The sequence below is a fragment of the Pseudorasbora parva genome, chromosome 8 (assembly GCF_024679245.1).
Source record: "Pseudorasbora parva isolate DD20220531a chromosome 8, ASM2467924v1, whole genome shotgun sequence".
Lineage (NCBI taxonomy): Eukaryota > Metazoa > Chordata > Actinopteri > Cypriniformes > Gobionidae > Pseudorasbora > Pseudorasbora parva.
In genome coordinates this window covers 12,195,822-12,216,147 of record NC_090179.1, presented here as the reverse complement: position 1 = coordinate 12,216,147, position 20,326 = coordinate 12,195,822, and the positions used below count along the sequence as shown (strand labels likewise).

The window sequence follows — 20,326 nt, the reverse complement described above, 5'->3', positions numbered from 1 at the left end:
AGAAAAATATCAAATATCTCTGAATATTTTAGATTCTTTCAGTGTCAATGGAGCTGGAGGAACTCAAGGCTTGCGGAGAGGCTCACCTGAGTGAATAAGCACACACATCCAGTCCGAGGAGTGGAATGGCGCAGCAAGCGAAGACACCTGAGCCCGTCCAGTTGCTGGCCATCTGGGGTGAGTACATGAGTGGACACAGCCTCCACTCGCAGATTATAGAATCTAGCAAATGTGTTTGGTGTCACCCAGCCTGCAGCTCTACAGATGTCTGCTAGTGAGGCGCCATGCTCTAAAGCCCAAGAGGAAGCTACGTTCCTAGTGGAGTGTACTTTGACCCCAAGGGGGCATGGCAGGCCTTGAACCTGGTAAGCCAGGACAACGGCTTCCAATATCCAGTGAGATAACCTCTGCTTGGAGATAGCCTTCCCTTTCTGCTTCCCTCCATAGACAGACGAAGAGCTGGTCTGAGGTCCTAAAGCACCACGTCCTGTCTACGTAAGCGCAAAGGGCGCATACTGGAGCAGTGCCGAGGCTGGGTCTGCCTCCTCCAAGGGCAGCACTTGCAGGTTCACCGCCTGGTCCCTGAAGGGAGTGGTGGAAACCTTGAGCACGTATCCAGGCCAGGCAGGAGTCTCAGGATGACGTGAGAATTGGCCGGCCCGAATTCTAGGCACGCTTCGTCAATTGACAACACCTGCAGGTCCCCCAACCTCTTGATTGAGGCCAGAGCAATTAGGAGTGCTCGCTTCATAGACAGGAACTTAAGCTCTACAGACTCTAAGGGAGCATGGGAATGCATGGGAGTGTCCTGAGGTGTGGGCATGGTAAAATTCCGCACCCTGACAGAGGAGACCAGAGGAGGCAGAGCGTCCTGCAGGGCTCTCAACTGACGGGGCTGATGACAGAGGGGACTGAGGGTGGAAAGACTTTTGGTCGGCGCACACTGCCAGTCGCGCCATCTTGGGGCTCGGAGGTGAATGAGTCAGTTCTCTATTTAACCAAGAATAGGGTGCCACTGGATGTTTTTTGCAGGCCAGCAGCAGGGAATTAGTTTTTAAACAAAATATTCTCTTGCTGCCCTTCTCTGGGGGAAGGAGTGGTCCTGTTACCAGCTCCTGGGAGAGAACCGAGTTCACCTCAGAGCGGCCTGTCTAAGGACCGCCACTTAGCCTGCCATTTGGCTGACTTCGGGGCAGAGACCGACTGGGATGCCTTCCTGCAGGCACCTCCACGCTTCGGCCAGGGTGAAGGCTGCTGCTGGGGCTGAGTGGGAGGTGCGGGTGCAGTGCATCTTGGCCAGGTTGAGGCCGCCCACAACTCCTGCATGAGAGCTGGGTCAGCACTGCACTCGTAAATGTCTCTGAGGACCTTGGCCTGATGGACTTGAAGGATGGCCATAGCATGCATCACAGATGTGGCCTGGCAGCTCTATAGGCCTTGCCTACCAGTGTGGACGAGAACCTACAGGCTATGGTTGGGTGCTTTAGGTCGCCACGCCATGCGGAGGCGCTCTGCGGACACAGTTGCATTGCAACAGAGCGCTCCATGGGGGGAACCCCAGTGTACCCTTTGGCCGCGCCTGCATTGAGCACAGTGAAGGTGGAAGCTACTGCCGAGTAAGCGCGGAAAAAATTGGAGAATTCCATGACTTCAACACCTCTTCATGCACCTCTGGGTAGAAAGGCACTTGAGGCTGGTGGGCGCGCTCGGCACCGGCTGCCCCCTTATACCAGTCATCCAGCCTTGAACGCTCGGGATATGCCGGAAGGTTCCACTCAAGCCTGATGCTCTCAGCTGCCTGGGCTAGCATGGCCGTCAGCTCCGGATCAGACTCGGGCAATGCTGGCACTCCTGAGGGAGTCAGCACAGTCGAATCCTCATCTCCGGAGGAATCAAGCCCGCCTTGTGATGCAGTGATCGACATGGCGTCATCTGCCTGTGCCCTGAAAGAGACACTTGGCCCAGGATGGGAAACACCAGCGCCTTCATCTGGAAGCACCACAGGCAGTGTGTGACAGATGGGGTCTGGGCCGAGGAGCGTTCGTCGGGTTGCTCCACACCGTCACCCTCAGATCACCCTGACCACCAGCCAAAGTACTGCCTCTTGTGGAGACAGTAGATTTGGGATGTGGTAGAGGGGACTCCTTCCTGCATGGAGACCATTGAGTCTCGATCTCAACACTGTGATGGTCATGTTCCCGCAGTGAGGACATGACAAATCCATGCACACCTGCTCAGCATGCACTAGGCTCAAGCATACCAAGCAGCACTCATGCCCGTCAAGCAGACTAACCTGCCGACCGCACCAAGGAATGGAGCATGAGCGAGACATCTTTAAAAAAGACGTGCCACATGCAGCTCTTTTTCTCAGGCAGAGTGCTGAGATGCCCAGGGAGAACATGCATGCTTGCAAAGACCACTACACAGATTGAACAGGAATGCGGAACTCGCTGGAATGTGCCATACACCAACACTCTGGGGAATCATCACCAACACTCATCTTGAAGAGATATAAAGGCAAGTAGAACTTCGCTCCAAAGCAGAAACATAAATGCGAGACTGCAATGTTTTATAGATGAGATGATTTGATGAGATGATTCGATCAGGAAAGACAGGGTCACAAGACTTCTTTTGTTCTATTGAAAGCCCCCACTTCCTCGTGACTCAAACAAAAATGGGTGATGTATTAAGAGCCCATTTTTCTTTCTTTTCCCGTAAAGTGTATAGTTTTATATTGATGATGTTTGCTGAAATTTGAACACCGACGTGTATGCTGCAGCCCAAAAGGCCTGAGGTGTCCAGGACTTCAACACACAAAATCCTTTCTTTGGGGATTATAATGTGGTGCCTCATCTGTTAATTAGTAGTATAGTTGCAATACAAGTGGCTTTTGTAGGGTGATTAGATCATCCCAGGATGCGTGATTATCGGAGCTCTGGTCATCCGGTCATATGGTTAAATATTAATGGAATTAGTTTACCATCCGCCATGACCATCCCTACACCAATTCTTTTTTTTTTTTTTACAGTTTATGGACACTAAGCATATGCAAACCTCACAGTGACTGCAGGAAGCATTTAAAAAGTTTCCAAGAAATATTGATGTACCTTTTTGAAATGATGTTCAACTCAGTTATTCCTTAAACATTCTACAACATTCAATATGAATATGAATCATTATTTGAACATTTTAACCTGTACATTGTTAACAAGTGCAAAGTCTACAGCACTAGATTTTTATGCAGTACATGCTCTAGCACTGCACAACTTAAGTATGAACCTATTTTCTTCAGAATTCTACATTCATTGTGTACATTTATTTGAATCAACACATAAAATATTACATAACTACAACGTAAACATAAACTGTAAACCCAATAGATACAGTGTATTTGTACAGGTACCACATGAAAAATCTCAAATAGTGTGAAAAAAGTGTTAAGCGCTTTGATATGTTTTCAAGTTTGAGCATGCTTTTTCTTAAAAATTCTGCATTTGTTGGCATTGTGGATTGATAGTAATGATGATCTAAGTGTAGTGATGTGGGTCAGGTGTTTGAAACGTCACCTCATTTAAGACGTGTCCAATAAGGTACCGCCTCGTTTTTGTAAACCTGTTGTTTATGCCCCCTGGAGTGCGTCTTGGTCGAAAGCCCGCCCATTTCTCTCACTGTGTTGGATTTTTGGAGTGTGACGTCGATCCGTCTAGGCTGTGTGTGTGTTTGGTTTTTCTGCTTACCCCCAGTGCAGTGTTTACAGTGCCCACTCGTGCGTCATGGCAGCACAATACCCAGGTCGGAACACCAGCTGTTAATTTTACAGATTAAAAGAACTACTATATGATAGTTTGTGGTGCGTGTGTGTGTGTGTGTGTGTTTGAGTGACTTTATTTGTTTTAGTAAATCAATGCATGTCTTAAATCGCAATAATAAATATGATGTCTGTTTAGGGTTTATCGTACACCATGCAGCTTTCTCTCTCTCGCTCTCCAACCCTCGCTCTTGGCCACGCTGCTGCTTTGGGCGTCACTCTTCTGGTCCACTGGCTAAATGGGCTTGATGTTTGCATTGTTTTGATTTTTGTTTCGTTTCTTTTGAGTAGTTTTCATTTGGATTGTATGCTTTTCTCGTTTTTGTTTACTGATTTGTTATTGCTGTCACGAACCCTCAGTTTGTTATTTTTGACTGTTATGTTTTGTTGTTTAGTACATTGACTTTTTGATTTCGTTTCGTTTCGTTTCTTTTTTTTTTTTTTTTTGCTTTATTTAAAAGTGGGCTGATTCTGGGTTGCACGGACTTCACTTTGATATGGATTGTCATTATTGCGGTGTCACCATATTTGGTCATTAATTGCAGTGATTTTTTATTTTTTTATTTTTTTTATTTTTTGTGGATGTGATTCTGATTGGAGGGATTTTCTTCTTTTGTGCACTGGATGCACCATATCAGCCTGCTTCTCATTAAGGAAACCTCAGCCCCCTGCATTTATTTAATTTCTTCTTTTGATTTGACCAAGACCATTTAATATTGATGTTTGATGTCAATTTTAAATTTTGTATTTCATTTTAACATTAATAAAACAATTGTTTGTACGGACACTCTCACCTACAGCCTATTTTTAGTGGAACGTATTTGCGTGGTCTGTGTGTTTTTTTTTGTTTTTTTGTTTTGTTTTTTTTTGGGGGGGGGGGTATTTCCCCATTATCTTGGGGTGACAAATCAGCCACTTGCTACATAAGTTTATACAATCTCCAGCTATACAGTGTCCATGACCCAGATGTTACTATCCAGAACACAATTAAACTCAGCACGGAACTCTGGGAAATTGTCATATGAGTCAGAGAGTTCTAGCACCATCCCACAGGTATGTCCAATCGGCCTTCTGGTTAAGTCTGTCTGGACGGTGAACTGTACATGAATAGCCTCAGCAACCACCAAATTAGAACCAGTACAGAATCTCAGAAATTTGCAGAGTTTGTCTTCGTCAGTTTCCCTGATGGTGGTTGGCAACCTCTGGTTGATTTTCTGACATTTGTGCTGGGAACTTCAACAGCCCACTCACCTTTTTTGGTGTAGGCTTCAGGTCTTTGTATAGCTGTTGAATTTCTTTTTGACTAAGAGAAATCTGTCCATTTGTGACCTCCCTCCAACAGTCAATAACGAACATTGGTTTCTGTATGAGTTCCTTGTGTGCAATTTCGCCAACAATTCCTGGTAAAGATGAAACCGTGACCTTCCTCCTGCATTCATAAGTGTTCATGATGTCCAGACGGTCATCCATGTCAACAGAGGAAAAGTCATTGAGCGCTTGATTCAGCTCACAAAATTTAAGGAATGCTGCCTTTTAGGTCTGTATATACAACCCCAAACATCATTTCTTCAAGAAATGGTGGAGCAAGTTTTATGGGCAGGTATTTGCAATCTTTAAACCCTTTAAGAAGGATTCTCCCCACAGCTTTCCATTTGTCTGTGTTGAAGTCATGCCTGAGGAAAGGCACTTTTACAGATGTCCCGACAGTGCAGTGTTTATAGAAATCAGACCAGAAGCTACTGTACACATCGCGAAGGACACCCAGACCACTGCCTGCTTCCTCTGAGTTGTTAGGAATTATACATCTCTCTGTCAAGGACTGGTTGACAATCGTGTACTCAAACAAAGCCTCTATCATGTCACTGAAGCTGTTTGAGTACCCAGATAGCATGGTGACATTGATTCAATGTTGAAATTCCATCAGAATCATCATTTTGGTTGAGGTTGAAATTTCAATGCTAAGTAATATTGGATCAATGTTGAAAATTCAATGCTAACACCATACTGGACCAATGTTGAAAATTCACTGCTAAATAATATTGGATCAATGTTGATAATTCCTTGCTTTTCAGTGTTGAAAAGACAAACATTGAATCAATGCTGATGTTTGGTCAGCTTAATTCTCCACTGGTGAGGCTTGCGGTCAATCTATCTGTCCCATTATTCAACATGTTAAGGCAAGTCCAAATCAATTGGCTACATTTGTGTGAATGTGAGCACATTTATTATCCTCAAAGGATACGATGAGTACACCAACGAGTGTGTGGATTAACAAAGAATACATAAATGTAAGCCTTTCTTTAAATTTTTCTGGAAGAGTTAAAATTGTATGCGTGTTTGATTTCTGACTTCCAATAAGAAAGCTGTAAAAACTATGAATCTTTTTAAAAGGTATATTATTTTCCTGCTTACTGGCATGTAATGTTGTCATTCTGTGTTTCATGTTATTATAATAAAAAATGTAAAAAAAACCAAATAAAAACAAAAAACAAAGAACTTCTACCATAAATTTAGTCTATCAGTTTTAAATAAATAAAAATGTAGCCTATTATTATTATTTAAATCATGTAGAATGTACATGCATTTCATTATTTATCTAAAGAATACAGAGTTAATAAAGAATTTAGAATATATTTCCCTACCCTATGGTCCCTGCCTTTCGAATGCGCCACAATCCAATCCAGCAGGTGGCGGTAATGCACCTTCAAGACATCCACCAATCAACCAAAGCAGGCGCAGCTGAACAGACTTCAATCGCGAAAAAGAGACACAGGACAATGACCATGTTTTTTAGAGGTAAGTAGGCCTACAAAAATATATTTATAAAAGTCATCTCAATTTTAATTTAGTATTTTTATTCATCTTTATGTTTTACAACTTGTGTGCTTCTCCTGAGAGTTTTAGTGAACTGCAATGTTAATAATAGTCACATGAGCGCCCTCGTAAGTTACACAACCAACGGCCAGGATAATCTTAATACATTGAGTTTCAGTTTGTTTTTCACCAAACCATATCATATTTGTATTCATTTTTTTTTCTTAAGATTGGCATATTCACTGTGAATTGCGTCCGAATTCTGACTCATGCAACTTTTTTTTTTGTCGTGCGTCGTTTGTTGTGAGGTGTTCATCTATTTTATGAGATGATTTTAGTATTAAGATGATTAATCTGTGTGTGCAACGAGTAAAATGTGCATTTGTGGAAACGATGCTGCGCATGCATTCATTGACTTGTGAGTCGATCCTATTTGATTCATTTGGATTTTGAGACCATATAGGATCGACTCACAAGTCAATGAATGCGGCGCGGATCCACAAACGTATCTTACTCGTTGCACGCACAGATGAATCATTTTGAATCATCCTATATTCGTCCAGTGTATAAACGAGAGGCGATCGGAAGGTTAGATGAATTTCTGGCTTGTCAGTAATTGTGTTCGCCACTCGTGAGAGTATCTCACAGCTGAAGCAGAACTAGAACTGATTGACCTGTTAGCGCGGTGAGGGGAAATACAATCAGTTCAGCTCTGCTTCAGCTGTACGATATCATCACGAGAGCAGATCACTATGACATCATTACAGTTTAATCTTTAATGCAGCAAGAAAAAAGAAAAGAGTGAGATCTTTAAGTTCTGTAGGCAGCTAGATCAAACTACAGAAATTTAGTAAACAGTTGTGCCTCCAGTTCGTGTTGTAAATGGAAAAAAAATCTCTTCCAAACCACCATGTAGCCTATACAGCTCCTCTTTTATTTTCTTAATTTAGCTATTTGGTCATTCATTTACTTGTTTCATTTTAAAATGTATAAGTCTATTTTAAAATGCATTAAATAGTCCTGAATTTAATGTTACCGTTTTAACTGGGATATCAAGATTTTGATAAAATTTCAAGTTTCACTTCATTTTGTAGTAGGCTATATTTGTAATGTATAATTAACCACATTTCCAAATATTTACTAACTTCTTGTTGTTTTAGATGCCGTGAATGCTGATAAAAAGGAGGCATCAGAGTTTATCTTTACTGGAACGGTGCAAAACTGGCTCTGTTACGCCCCTGAAAGGCTTTGGGGCATTGCTCATGGTGGAACCCCCTGAGTTTGGAGTATTTTATTCTTTCTTCTACCTTCTTTCTTTCAGTAGTACTGTGTCATTTCTGTATTTATTGGCAAGTTTAAATTTGTATTTACTTCCATTTTGCAGATGCACGTTGTCATGTTTTTCCAGGCTCTTCTCATTTGTGTCATAAATTCAGATGTAATAGTTTTAAGTCAATGTGAGATTTCCTGTTGTAACTGTGGGGGCATAAATAAATACATTTGCATGTAAACTGAAGGATGTTGTTTACTTTGAGTGACTTTTTGATGCAAAATCATATCACTGCAGCCACACATGGTCTCTGATTAAAATGAATAAAATAAAGATACAAATGAACTGGCATAGAATCCTGCTGTACATAAAGCAAGATTGATCTATTTTTCATTGTTGAAATAACATTATTTCACGGTGCAAACCTGATGAAAAATCAATGTTATATTTCAATATTGATTCAATGATATTTTGATTGATGCATTAACATTGATTCAACATTGATTCACTTAAATAAGTGGTTTAATTTTAGTTGTTAAACTATTGATTTTAAGCCCATCTTGATCTATTTTTCATCGTTGAAATAACATTATTCCAGGGTGCAAACCTGATGAAAAATCAACATTCTTAACATTGACATCTCAACATTGATTCAATGATATTTTAGTTGATGCATTAACATTGATTCAACGCTGATTCACTGTTTGTCTGCTATCTGGGTAGTGTATGGTTACATTTCTGCTGGTCAAAGCATTAGGAACACCCTGTTGTGAGTCAAAAGGTTCATGGATTACTGTGTCACTAAGAGAATCTCCATCATTGTGGTGTTGTGGACCAAATGTAATCTCGGGGTCACTACTGACATTGCTTGCAAGATGGTCTTGGAAGGATGGAAAGGTGTCTGGAGGTTCATTTACCTCTAGTTGCTCATAGTTGTGAAGTCATCACCTTTTGTCAAATCTGAATCAGAGACATCACTAGCATGGTCATGTTCACTAGATTCACTAGACTCAGTCAGGTTAATTTTTGGATTAGTTGCTATATAGAAACGCAACATTGGGAGTTTGACAGTATTGTAAATTGTTCCAACTGACAGATCCTTAGGGAGAAGATTTTGCTTGAAGTCCCAAACTTCGAATTCAAAATCAGACTCTTGACCTTTGGTGGAAATTCCAGTGTGAAAGAATAATGCCTTTCCTACTTTTAGTATGTCATCATATCCTGCCTGAAAATTAATCTGTAGTTTTCTAGTCCCCCCACCTTGTCTTGCTCTGACCTGTTTTATAACCTTATTTTCTCTGTGAAGCCATCCAATTTCAATATTTCGTATGCATGATTTTGCTTTGCTGATTGCGTTTTTATTTGCAGTTTGTGGCACCTCCTCATCCTTATCTCCCCCCTTTCTAAGCTTAATTTTCTCTCTTAATTTCTCAAAGATGAGAGCTTGCTTTCGCTTCACAGATGGTGTCCGATGCCTGCAAAAATGTATCAGGGCAATCCTGTCACCATATGAAGGAAGGTATTTTGCAAGTTCTGCATCTTCCATAAGCAGGAGGACTTCTCGGTCAATCTGTGAAAGCAAAGGGACAAGCATGTTAGCTTTGGACACAAGAAAAGCATACTGCTTTATGTCCATGGCTAAAAGGACATGTAATTTAAAAAGAGAACAGAATGTAAATCTGGTCATTCATATTAGATAAAGAGCTGTTTGTTCCTCCATTGACAGCTGTGCAACTACCACTTTTAAGCCCCTGAATGGTAGTAAAGATATCATTAAAGTAATTGATGTGAACCCATTGTTTTAAGTTGTATGAAGCAATATGAGTGCTTTGTGTGCACATACAATCACAAATATAATTTACCACTTAAATATTAATGTTCAGTGAATATTCATCCAATAACATTTGCTCTAATGTCAACACAACACATATATCATTAATAATTTATCTTAATATGTTCTTTATTTTGTAAATATGTAAAACAAAGCACTCTCATCATACCTTTCTATTAGCTAGTTTGAGAGCATTTTCAGTGTACCTATGATTTATACAGTACAAACATCCAAAACACCATACCTTTTGCTGTTCATAACTGTAATTGCTTCCTCAGAAATGCCTCAATTTCTCAGGAAACTGAAAACATCTGTATTTTCTTCCATTATGGGTCTGCAAAGTACAAAAAAAAGTTGTTTTCAAACAGGATAGATAAAACAAATTAATAAGGCTAGTGGGAAAAAATAGAGGTGTTATTTTTTTATCTGTTGCATGTCAAAAAAGCATCAGAAACAGAATAAATTAAATTAAAAATGTATATATTCAAATGTTTGGTCTTAGTATGGTCTTTATTTTACTGCAGTTTTTCATAATTGCTGCAGTCACACACAGTTCCCTTAACGAGGGAACCTGCACTGCGTCGGAACGCTGCGGGAACGCCCCTGCGTGATTGCGTCATGAAGTACTCGTGAAATCAGTCCAATGGCGTGCATGAACGTCTATATATAGCACCTCTGAACCAAACAGTGTCAGCTTCTGTGTCTTCACAAGCGCTCTATGTGAAATTGTTCTGTCTATTTATTGTTTGTTTGTCTCTCAAATTTAAAAAAAAAAAAAAATTATGGCGTATCAGTTCAATCAGAGTGTTACTCCTTGCCCTCGTTTCATTACGGGGGGGGGGGGGGGGGATGTAATGTGTCTGGGACCGGAGCATGCCCAGGCAGCTCTCAAGGGGCTGCCTGTGTGCATTGTGAGAGAATAGCAATGAGAACTCTCAAGAGACGCTCGCGGGCTATCTCTCTCCCGAGTCTGCATCGTCGCTTAAAGCCCCGCAGCTGCCCACTAAGCCAGTAAAAACAACGTCTGTCTTAGTGGGTAGGGCGTACTCAGCAGCAGGTCAGGCGGCAGAGATTAGAAGGGCAGCTGATTTATCTCTCCGGGCCACCAGGGAAACGGCAAAATACATCGGCCACTCTATGGCAGCACTGGTGGCCACGTAGAGACACCTTTGGTTAAATTTGTCTGATATGAAAGACAGGGACAAGAACATCTTATTAGATGCCCCGATCTCTGCTGCCGGCCTTTTCGGCGACTCGGTTAATACGGTCGTCGAGAAGTTTCAAGAGGCAAAAAGGCAGGCGGCAGCATTCCAAAAGTTTCTCCCCCGCAAAGTCTATGTCTCTGGGGCTGCTGGCGTGAGCAGCCCAAGATGAGTGCGTCCTCCTCCCATAGAGCACAACAAAAAGTGAGCGTGGCTTCCCGAGCCCCCCCCCCCCCCCCCCCCCCCACAGAGAGACTGGGGGTCGGGACATCTGAGGACTGTGATCGTCTCTAGGAAGGCCTCGGCGAAGAAGTCCTAACACCAGAGGTGTCAGACTTCTAAAGGCAGCCCCCCCGCACTTTCACGAAGTGCGTGGATGCAGCTCTGGCTCCCTTAAAACTCCAGGGCATCCGCGTGCTGAATTATATAGATGATTGGCTTATCTTAGCTGAGTCGGAACAGATGGCTGTTCAGCATTGAGATGCTGTCTTTGCCCATATGAGAAAGTTGGGGTTAAGGCTAAACAAGAAGAAAAGGTCACCACTTTTCTGGGTGTAGTGTGGGATTCAAAAACCATGTGGGCTTGTCTATCGCCAGCCAGGGTCGACTCGATCCACACGGCCGTAAACAAAGTGAAGCTAGGCCAGACGCTCACTGTAAAGCAGTTCCAGAAACTGCTGGGTTAAATGGCAGCAGCGTCCAACTTAAAACCATTTGGCCTGGTGTACATGAGTCCCTTACAGTGGTGGCTCAAAACCAAGGGTCTTTCCCCAAGGGGGAATCCCTTTCACAAGATCAAGATCACGCGGCGATGCATTCGTGCCTTGGTGGTGTGGAAGGACCGTTGGTTCCTATCCCAAGGTCCGGTGTTGGGGGCTCCTTGTCGTCGTGTAACGCTCACGCCGGATGCTTCCCTCACCGGGTGGGGGGCGACCATGAGTGGTCGCTCGGTCTGGGGTCTGTGGAGCGGTCACCAGCTCTCCTGGCATATAAACCAGCTGGAGCTGATGGCTGTGTTCCTGGCACTCAGGAGCTTTCTTCCATACCTCAGGAACCACCATGTGTTGGTCCGTACGGATAACATGACGGTGGTGTCCTATATAAATCGCCAGGGGGGTTTGCGCTCACGCCAGATGTGGAAATTGGTACACTGGGTCCTGATATGGGCTCAGGGGAAGTTATTGTCAATTTGTGCAATATACCTTCTGGGGCATCTAAACAAGGCATCAGACTTCCTGTCAAGGCAAGGGGCTCTGCCAGGGGAATGGAGACTCCACCCGAGGTGGTGGGTCTCCTCTGGGATCGCTTCGGGCAAGCTCAGGTGAATCTGTTCGCGTCTCAAGAGACGTCGCACTGTCCATTGTTTTATTCCCTCATGCATCCAGCTCCCCTGGGGCTTGATGCCATGGTGCAGACGTGGCCGAGGCTGCATCTGTACGCCTTTCCCCCTCTGGTGTTGATTCCAGGAGTTCTAGAGAGAGTTCGCCGGGACGAGGTCAGGCTATTGTTGATAGCCCCGTTCTGGCCGGGCCGAGTATGGATGTCCGATATTGTGTCTCTCCTGGAGGGTCTTCCTTGGGAAATTCTGGTCAGGGAGGACCTCCTGTCTCGTGCGTCGGGGTCAATCCTGCACCCGCGTCCGTAGTTGTGGAAGCTGTGGGCCTGGCCCCTAAAGGGGGTTCAGTTCATAGGCTCGGGGTCTCTCTACTGAGGTAGTTGAGACCATGTTACATTCTAGAGCTCCTTCTACGAGGAGGCTTTAAGCCCTAAAGTGGAGAGTTTTTGTTGCATGGTGTACAAACCATTCGTTGAATCCGCTTAACTGTCAAGTCAATTCAGTGCTTGAGTTTCTCCAGGAAAATTTCTCCTCAGGGTTATCCCCGTCCACTCTAAAAGTGTATGTGGCGGCTATATCAGCTTACCATGTTCATTTGGATGGTGCTTCGGTGGGTAGACACCCATGGGTAACTCGCTTCCTCCGTGGTACTTTGAGGTTGAGGCCTGCGGCACGTTCAAGGGTACCGACCTGAGATTTGGCTATAGTCCTAGAAGGCCTAGCGTTGGCTCCCTTTTAACCGATCGAAGAAGTGCCGGAGAAATTTCTTACACGAAAAACACTTTTTCTTCTGGCTATTTCCTCATTAAAGAGAGTAGGGGATCTACAAGCATTGTCTGTTGCTCCCTCTTGCTTAGAATTTGCACCGGGTATGGTGAAGGCGTTCCTGTTCCCGAGGGAAGGTTATTTCCCTAAGGTCCCCACTAATGGGGCGGGTCCGATAGTGCTTCAGGCCTTTTCCCCACCTCCATTTCAAAACCTAGACCAGGAGGAACTAAATTTACTAAAAACTAAAGAAACTAAATTTCTTCTGTCAGGGGTCTCCCTCCAGGAAGTATGTGATGCGGCAGGGTTGTCCTCTCCGCACACATTTGTGAGGTTTTATAATCTGGACGTGGCTTCTACTCCGGGTTCTCTAAAAAATAAATAAAAAAATTGTGTACTGTGCTAATTAATTGAGACTTCTTACAGCTCTTACAGGTTGTTGGCCTTGTTTGTCTCGTTGCTTCTATTGCTCTCCCGTTTTTTGTAAGTCGCTTTGGAAAAAAAAGCGTCTGCTAAATGATTAAATGTAAATGTAAATCGTAATGTGTGCAGTGATTTTACATATACAGGCATTTGAGACTTATGGCGGCTTGGGTATTAAGTTCCCGCAGCGTTCCGACGCAGTGCGAGTTCCCTCGTTAAGGGATTTTACTCTGATTTTACTATAAACAATATGCTAATTTGGGAAAAGATTTCTTACAAAAGGGTGAATTTTACAATCCCCCTCCTCTTCTATCGAAAAACAACTAGGAAAATATCATTTTCTTAAATTAAGTGAATTTATTCTGGTATACAGGCATTTTTTGTATCTGGTATCTGATAGATGACTGGGGGTCTGACCCATTTTAAGGAATGCACTTTTGCTCATTTATACAGACTAAACAAAGTATAGGCCTTCAAACTTTGCTCACGATGGTTTTATTTTTATTTTTTATTTTTATTTTTTAGAAACAGCCTTGTATAGTATGTTACATAAAAACAGTTATTTCGATGCTTTTATAATACATATAATTTTTTTGCGAATTTCAGGAAAATTCAAACCATAAACAAGAGGGTTCAGAATGGGTGGTACAATAAGAAACTCCAGTGAAAGAATAATTGACAGGGCTAAAGGAAGATTCAAATTCTCAATCCGACTCAAAGTGACTTCACAAAAAAGAGCAATAGTGAAATTTAAAAGGATCACTATGTGTGGAATACAAGTTTGATAGGCTTTTCTCCTGAACTCTTTTGAGCTTTTTGTACAAATGATAAGAATTTTAACATAGGAATATAATATAAAACTTAAAGGCAGGATAACAGTTGTAGTCACTATGAAAAAGCCAAAAACATTATTAACAATAGTGTTTGCACAAGAAAGCTTGACGATTTCCCAGTTGTGACAATACACCTTCCACAGTTTGTTACCACAAACAGTCAGTTTGGCATTTAAAATCCCAGCAATACCGACACAAAGCATTGGATAAATCCAGCTTATAACTATTAAAACAGATAAATTCCTGGGAGTCATTATGTTGTTGTATTGTAAAGGTTTACAGATTGCCACATATCTGTCAAATGCCATTAACATTAATATTGTATTTTCATTTGATGCATATGAATAAATGACAAAAGCCTGTAAGAGACATGCTTCACGGGACACCAAGTGTGTATCAGATAGCAAGTCTGTCAGCAATCTTGGGAAAAAAGCAGCTGTTCCAAACACAGAATTGATGGACAACGATGAAATCAGAATGTACATGGGTTGGTGTAAAGTCCTTTCCAGAAAAATTGCAAGTATTATAAAGGCATTACAGAATATAATAGCACAGTATAGGATAATACCCAAACTGAAGAACATGTATCTTATATAACCAATATTATTAAACAACATCAAATAAAAATATGTTCCATTTTCCATTTTCCGTTTGGCAAAGGATGATTTCATTGACCTGAGGATGAAAGCAGGCCGTTAATGTGATTTTCATGTGAGTTTGTTAACTTAATTTAACGGTGTCCTTGTTACACATACATATGTAGTTAATATAGTTAATACAGTAGTAATATAGTAAATACTATAAGGTACCCATAATTACACAAAACTAGCTCTAAACCAAAGTAAGTATTTTTAGTTAATTAATATTACTTCTGCACCATTACATAGTAACAAACACCTTAAAATGTAACCTTACAGTGTAACCAATTGTTTTCATGCTTATCAGCTTTGGTTTCTTATAGCGACAGTGTTTAATACATCATGTGAATATATGAATCATTCAGTCAGTTTAACAATATACATGTACAATTAATTTCATTACCATAAATACCTTCTGTGATATGATCTGATATCACCATTACTTTATCTTCAAAGAACCTATGAATGTGCAGAGAATTAGGTGTAGCCTATGTGTGCTATGCTTCAGAAGACCTACGAGTCACCATACATGGTTTTATAGGATAAAACATGTCTCCAAAGGCCTCTCAGCTGTGGCTTGATTTGCATAAGCATCACCCTGAAAGTTTTGCTCAACTAAACACATTAAAAACGTGGCACAGTGGGTAAAACTTGTGTAACTCAAAACTTACTGATAACTGTAAGCTATTGAACACTTTGATTCAAATGACAACTGTATATGTAAGAATGTAACACCACAACTTGTGTTGGCTAAAAATGTCCAGTCTGGTGGGTAAACACAGCCACAACTAATGAAAGGTATTTTAGTTGAAATTAAGTTTTAACATAATATGTATAGTGTCAGTGGGATATAGTTCTATTAACTAGATTCATATGACTTGTTCTCAGTTGTTTGTTTTTTAAATTGCAACAGTCATGTCTTAAACAGCAGGTGGTGATATTGATCTGTGTATGATTTAAAAGGATGATGACTTGAGAAATCAACTTTCCCTTGAGCTTTTGATATATAAATGGTCATGGTAATATAAGAATATCCTGTAAGTTTCAGAGCTGAAATCTTCCTTGTTAGTCAAAGAAAAGCTTTTATAGACACCAGATATAGATGTTTTATAGATGCTGTGACGTTCAAGTTCAGTGCCGTTATGGATCGGTGGATAGCAACAGGTTCTCTGAAGAGAAAAGAGACAGAGGCAGAAGTTACAAAAAATGAAGAGATTGACAGTGAGTCGGATGCATCTATGAGCCAGAGTCATCATAAAAAATCAAAGAAAAGGAGGGTGAAGAGAAAATACTGCGAAAGCTATTAAGCATTAGGGCGCTTGAGTAAATAAATACATTTAATATGTGGCAGCCGTTGTGTGCAGTAAACTTTCCTTTACCAAGCCTGTTGTACTGATGTGATGACTAGTTATAGTTTTAGTGTTAGTAAGCCTATTTAGAGGTGCTGATTAATTCAGGCAGGACTGTGTGTACTGTGTAGACTTCACGAGTTTGTGTGCCCATATAATCTTAGTGAAAGTGGTAAACAGATTTGGCTTGCTGTCTGCTATAGAGGGGCTCGGAGAGGATATTCTACCCGAGCTCCGATTGCCCCCCTATAACAGGCAAATTGAATGAATAAAATAATGAATGAATAAGTCATTTATATAGCGCTTTCATATGTACTACTGTACACCCAACACGCTTTACACTCGTGTCAGGGATCTCTCCTCAACCACCACCAATGTGGTGTACAAAATTGTACAAAAGGAGGAGCAGGGGACGAGGAGGGATGCTTCAGGAACTAAAAAGGGGAAGAGGTAAGCTGCTGGTTTTATACCTTGGTATTAATTGAAAGATTAGATGGGCGTACTCCTCCCGAAATTACGTTTATTAACTTCACATATTTTATTATCTGTTATGAGGTGGTCCGCAAATTTTTTTGATTACAAATAGTGGTCCACACACACAAAAAGTTTGAAAACCCCTGCTCTATAGAATAATAAGGATGAATGCATAGAATGCATTGCTGATATAAAAAAAAAATGGATGAATAGTAATTTCCTGCAACTTAATTCAGAAAAGAAAAATGAATTTTTAATTATTGGACAAAAAACTCCACAAGTAGTAACCTCAAGTGAAGTCAAGCTCTCATTGTCAGTGAGAATCCTAGGAACCTTTTTGCTTGAAATCACAGGGAACCAGGAGACGTAGTCAAGACACTGATCCGGCACAGGCTAACAAACACAGGGAACTTCAGAAGGGAAGAAATCAAGAGGGCACAAGTAACAGAAATCAAACAATAATCAGATAACGAGGGTAAGGGACAGAGACAGAGACACGAGTACAAGTCCAAAATAACAAAACACCACAAGTGCCACACAGGACAGGACAGGACAGCCACCCCCCAGGACCCCTCCCCCCTCCTTCTTAAGGAGCAGCTATCAGACACTCCACTAGGGATGGGAGGAACAGACCTAGTAGGAGCAGGAGGGACAGACCAGGGGGGACGGGAGGGACAGACAAGGGAGGGACAGACAATTCAGGAGACCAGGGCAGCCCACACAGTTCAAGAGGCCAGGGTAGCTGACACAGTATGGGAGGCACCACATAGTTTGAGAGGTAGGGTCTTCTCTAGACTCTGTGCCCTCACTGGACTCCATGGCTGAGCAAGACACCTAGACTCTTGTGAGCAAAGCAGAGCAGAGTGCCTGGGCGGCGTGGGCAGGGCACCTTGCCACTGGACTCAGGACCACCGGACTTGGGACCACCGGAGCAAGGCTGAAGGGAGTAATTTTAGGACTTAAAATCATAAGATCCTCTCAAACTGAGGACAAGTGTTGAGAGGATCCAGAGTTGAGTCCTTCCTTTGCTGAGTCCTAGACATGGCTGGATCGGTCTGTCATGTGTAACTTAAAGAAAACTAAAGGGAGGACTCAGGCGCAAAAGAAGGTGATATTTATTAACAAAACAAAAAACATACCAAAAAGGGAAATCACAGGGAACCGGGAGACGTAGAAAGGACAACGATCCGACACAGTCTAACAAATACAACAGATGACAGAAATCAAACAATAATCAGATAACGAGGGGGAGGGATCAGACAGAGATACGAGCACAAGCCCAAAATAACCAAACACCACAAGTGCCACACAGGACAGGACAGGCATGTGACAGTTAATTTCCGCACTAATGAATTCTATGATTTCCTTGACACTTGTGATTTCTCTGTATTTTCATTTATTACCTCATTCATGTTGGTAGTCACAAGGGTGTTTTCTCCTATCCTGTTTTCCAGAGAATCAGACTGATTTTTTATTTCACGAGTTTGTGTGCCCATATAATCTTAGTGAAAGTGGTAAACAGATTTGGCTTGCTGTCTGCTATAGAGGGGCTCGGAGAGGATATTCTACCCGAGCTCCGATTGCCCCCCTATAACAGGCAAATTGAATGAATAAAATAATGAATGAATGAGTCATTTATATAGCGCTTTCATATGTACTACTGTACACCCAAAGCGCTTTACACTCATGTCAGGGATCTCTCCTCAACCACCACCAATGTGGTGTACAAAAGGAGGAGCAGGGGAGGAGGAGGGATGCTTCAGGAACCAAAAAGGGGAAGAGGTAAGCTGCTGGTTTTATACCTTGGTATTAATTGAAAGATTAGATGGGCGTACTCCTCCCGAAATTACGTTTATTAACTTCACTTCACGAGTTTGTGTGCCCATATAATCTTAGTGAAAGTGGTAAACAGATTTGGCTTGCTGTCTGCTATAGAGGGGCTCGGAGAGGATATTCTACCCGAGCTCCGATTGCCCCCCAAAAACATAATGCAGAAATAGACAGCAAGCAAGAATCATGGAAATTTGAACAGCTCATGATTACGGGAGGAGTCTGCATAATTATTCCCGAAGACCCCCCAAAATTGTTAAATACACTGAATGGAAGATGGCACTGTAGCAGTACTGAGGTAGGTAACTGCTGTGGCAGTTTATGAAATAGGTGAGGGGTTGCAGCAGCATCAAGCAGAGCACTGCAGCAACTTTCTCGAATTGGCGAAGCACTGCAGCAGCATCAAGCAAAGCACTGCAGCAACTTTCTCGAATTGACAGGGCATTGCAGCAGCATCAAGCAAAGCGCTGCAGCAACATTCTCTAATTGACGGGGCACTGCAGCAGCATCAAGCAAAGCGCTGCAGCAACATTCTCAAATTGGCGGGGCACTGCAGCAGCAGTCTCAAAAATGGTGGGGCACTGCAGCAGCTTTCCCAAATTGGCAGGGCACTGCAGCGGCAGTCTCAAAATGGCGGGGCACTGCAGCAGCATCGAGCAAAGCACTGTGACAGCATTCTCAAACTGGCGGGGCACTGCAGCTGCATTCTCAAAATGGCGGGGCACTGCAGCAGCATCGAGCAAAGCACTGTGACAGCATTCTCAAACTGGCGGGGCACTGCAGCAGCTTCAAGCAAAGCACTGCAGCAGCATCGAGCAAAGCACTGTGACAGCATTCTCAAACTGGCGGGGCACTGCAGCAGCTTCAAGCAAAGCACTGCAGCAGCATTCTCAAACTGGCGGGGAACTGCAGCAGCCTCCAGCATTCTCAAATTGGTGGGGCACTGCAGCAGCTTCAAGCAAAGCACTGCAGCAGCATTCTCAAACTGGCGGGGAACTGCAGCAGCCTCCAGCATTCTTAAATTGGCGGGGTACTGGGGCGGCAGTCTCAAAATGGTGTGGCACTGCAGCGGCAGTCTCAAAATGTCGGTGCAATGCAGCAGCATTGAGCAAAACACTGCAGCGGCAGTCTCAAGATGGCAGGGCACTGCAGCGGCAGTCTCCAGATGGCAGGGCACTGCAGCGGCAGTCTCAAGATGGCAGGGCACTGCAGCGGCAGTCTCAAGATGGCGGGGCACTGCAGCGGCACTCTCAACATGGCAGGGCACTGCAGCGGCAGTCTCAAGATGGCAGGGCACTGCAGCGGCAGTCTCGAATTGGCGGGGCACTGCAGCGGCAGTCTCGAATTGGCGGGGCACTGCAGCGGCAGTCTCGAATTGGCGTGGCACTGCAGCGGCAGTCTCAAATTGGCGGGGCACTGCAGCGGCAGTCTCAAAATGGCATGGCATTGCTGCGGCAGTCTCAAATTGGCAGGGCACTGTAGCAGCGGTCTCAAATTAGCAGGGCACTGCAGCGGCAGTATCAAGCAAAGCATGGCAATGGCAGTCACAAATAATGAAGCACTGCAGTGGCAGTATCAAATTGAGAAGCACTACAACGGCTGCATCAAATTGGAGGAGCACTACAGTGGCAATATTAAATTGTGGAGCACTGGGCACTGCAGCGGCAGTATCAAGCAAAGGATTGCAGCGGAAGTCACGAATTAGCGAAGTACTGCAGTAGCAGCATCAAATAGGAGAAGCACTGCAGCATAA

General features: G+C 43.0%; 2 protein-coding genes across 2 annotated transcripts in view; both read right to left on the bottom strand.

The window, feature by feature from the left end:
- The window catches only part of lipt2 (lipoyl(octanoyl) transferase 2), a 571,631-nt gene that overhangs the window by 300,022 nt on the left and 251,283 nt on the right, over nt 1–20,326 (bottom strand). The window lies entirely within an intron of this gene.
- LOC137085031 (olfactory receptor 51I2-like) lies at nt 14,009–14,926 on the bottom strand. Its single transcript, XM_067451584.1, has one exon. The coding sequence runs from the start codon at nt 14,924–14,926 to the stop codon at nt 14,009–14,011; it is 918 nt and encodes a 305-aa protein (XP_067307685.1).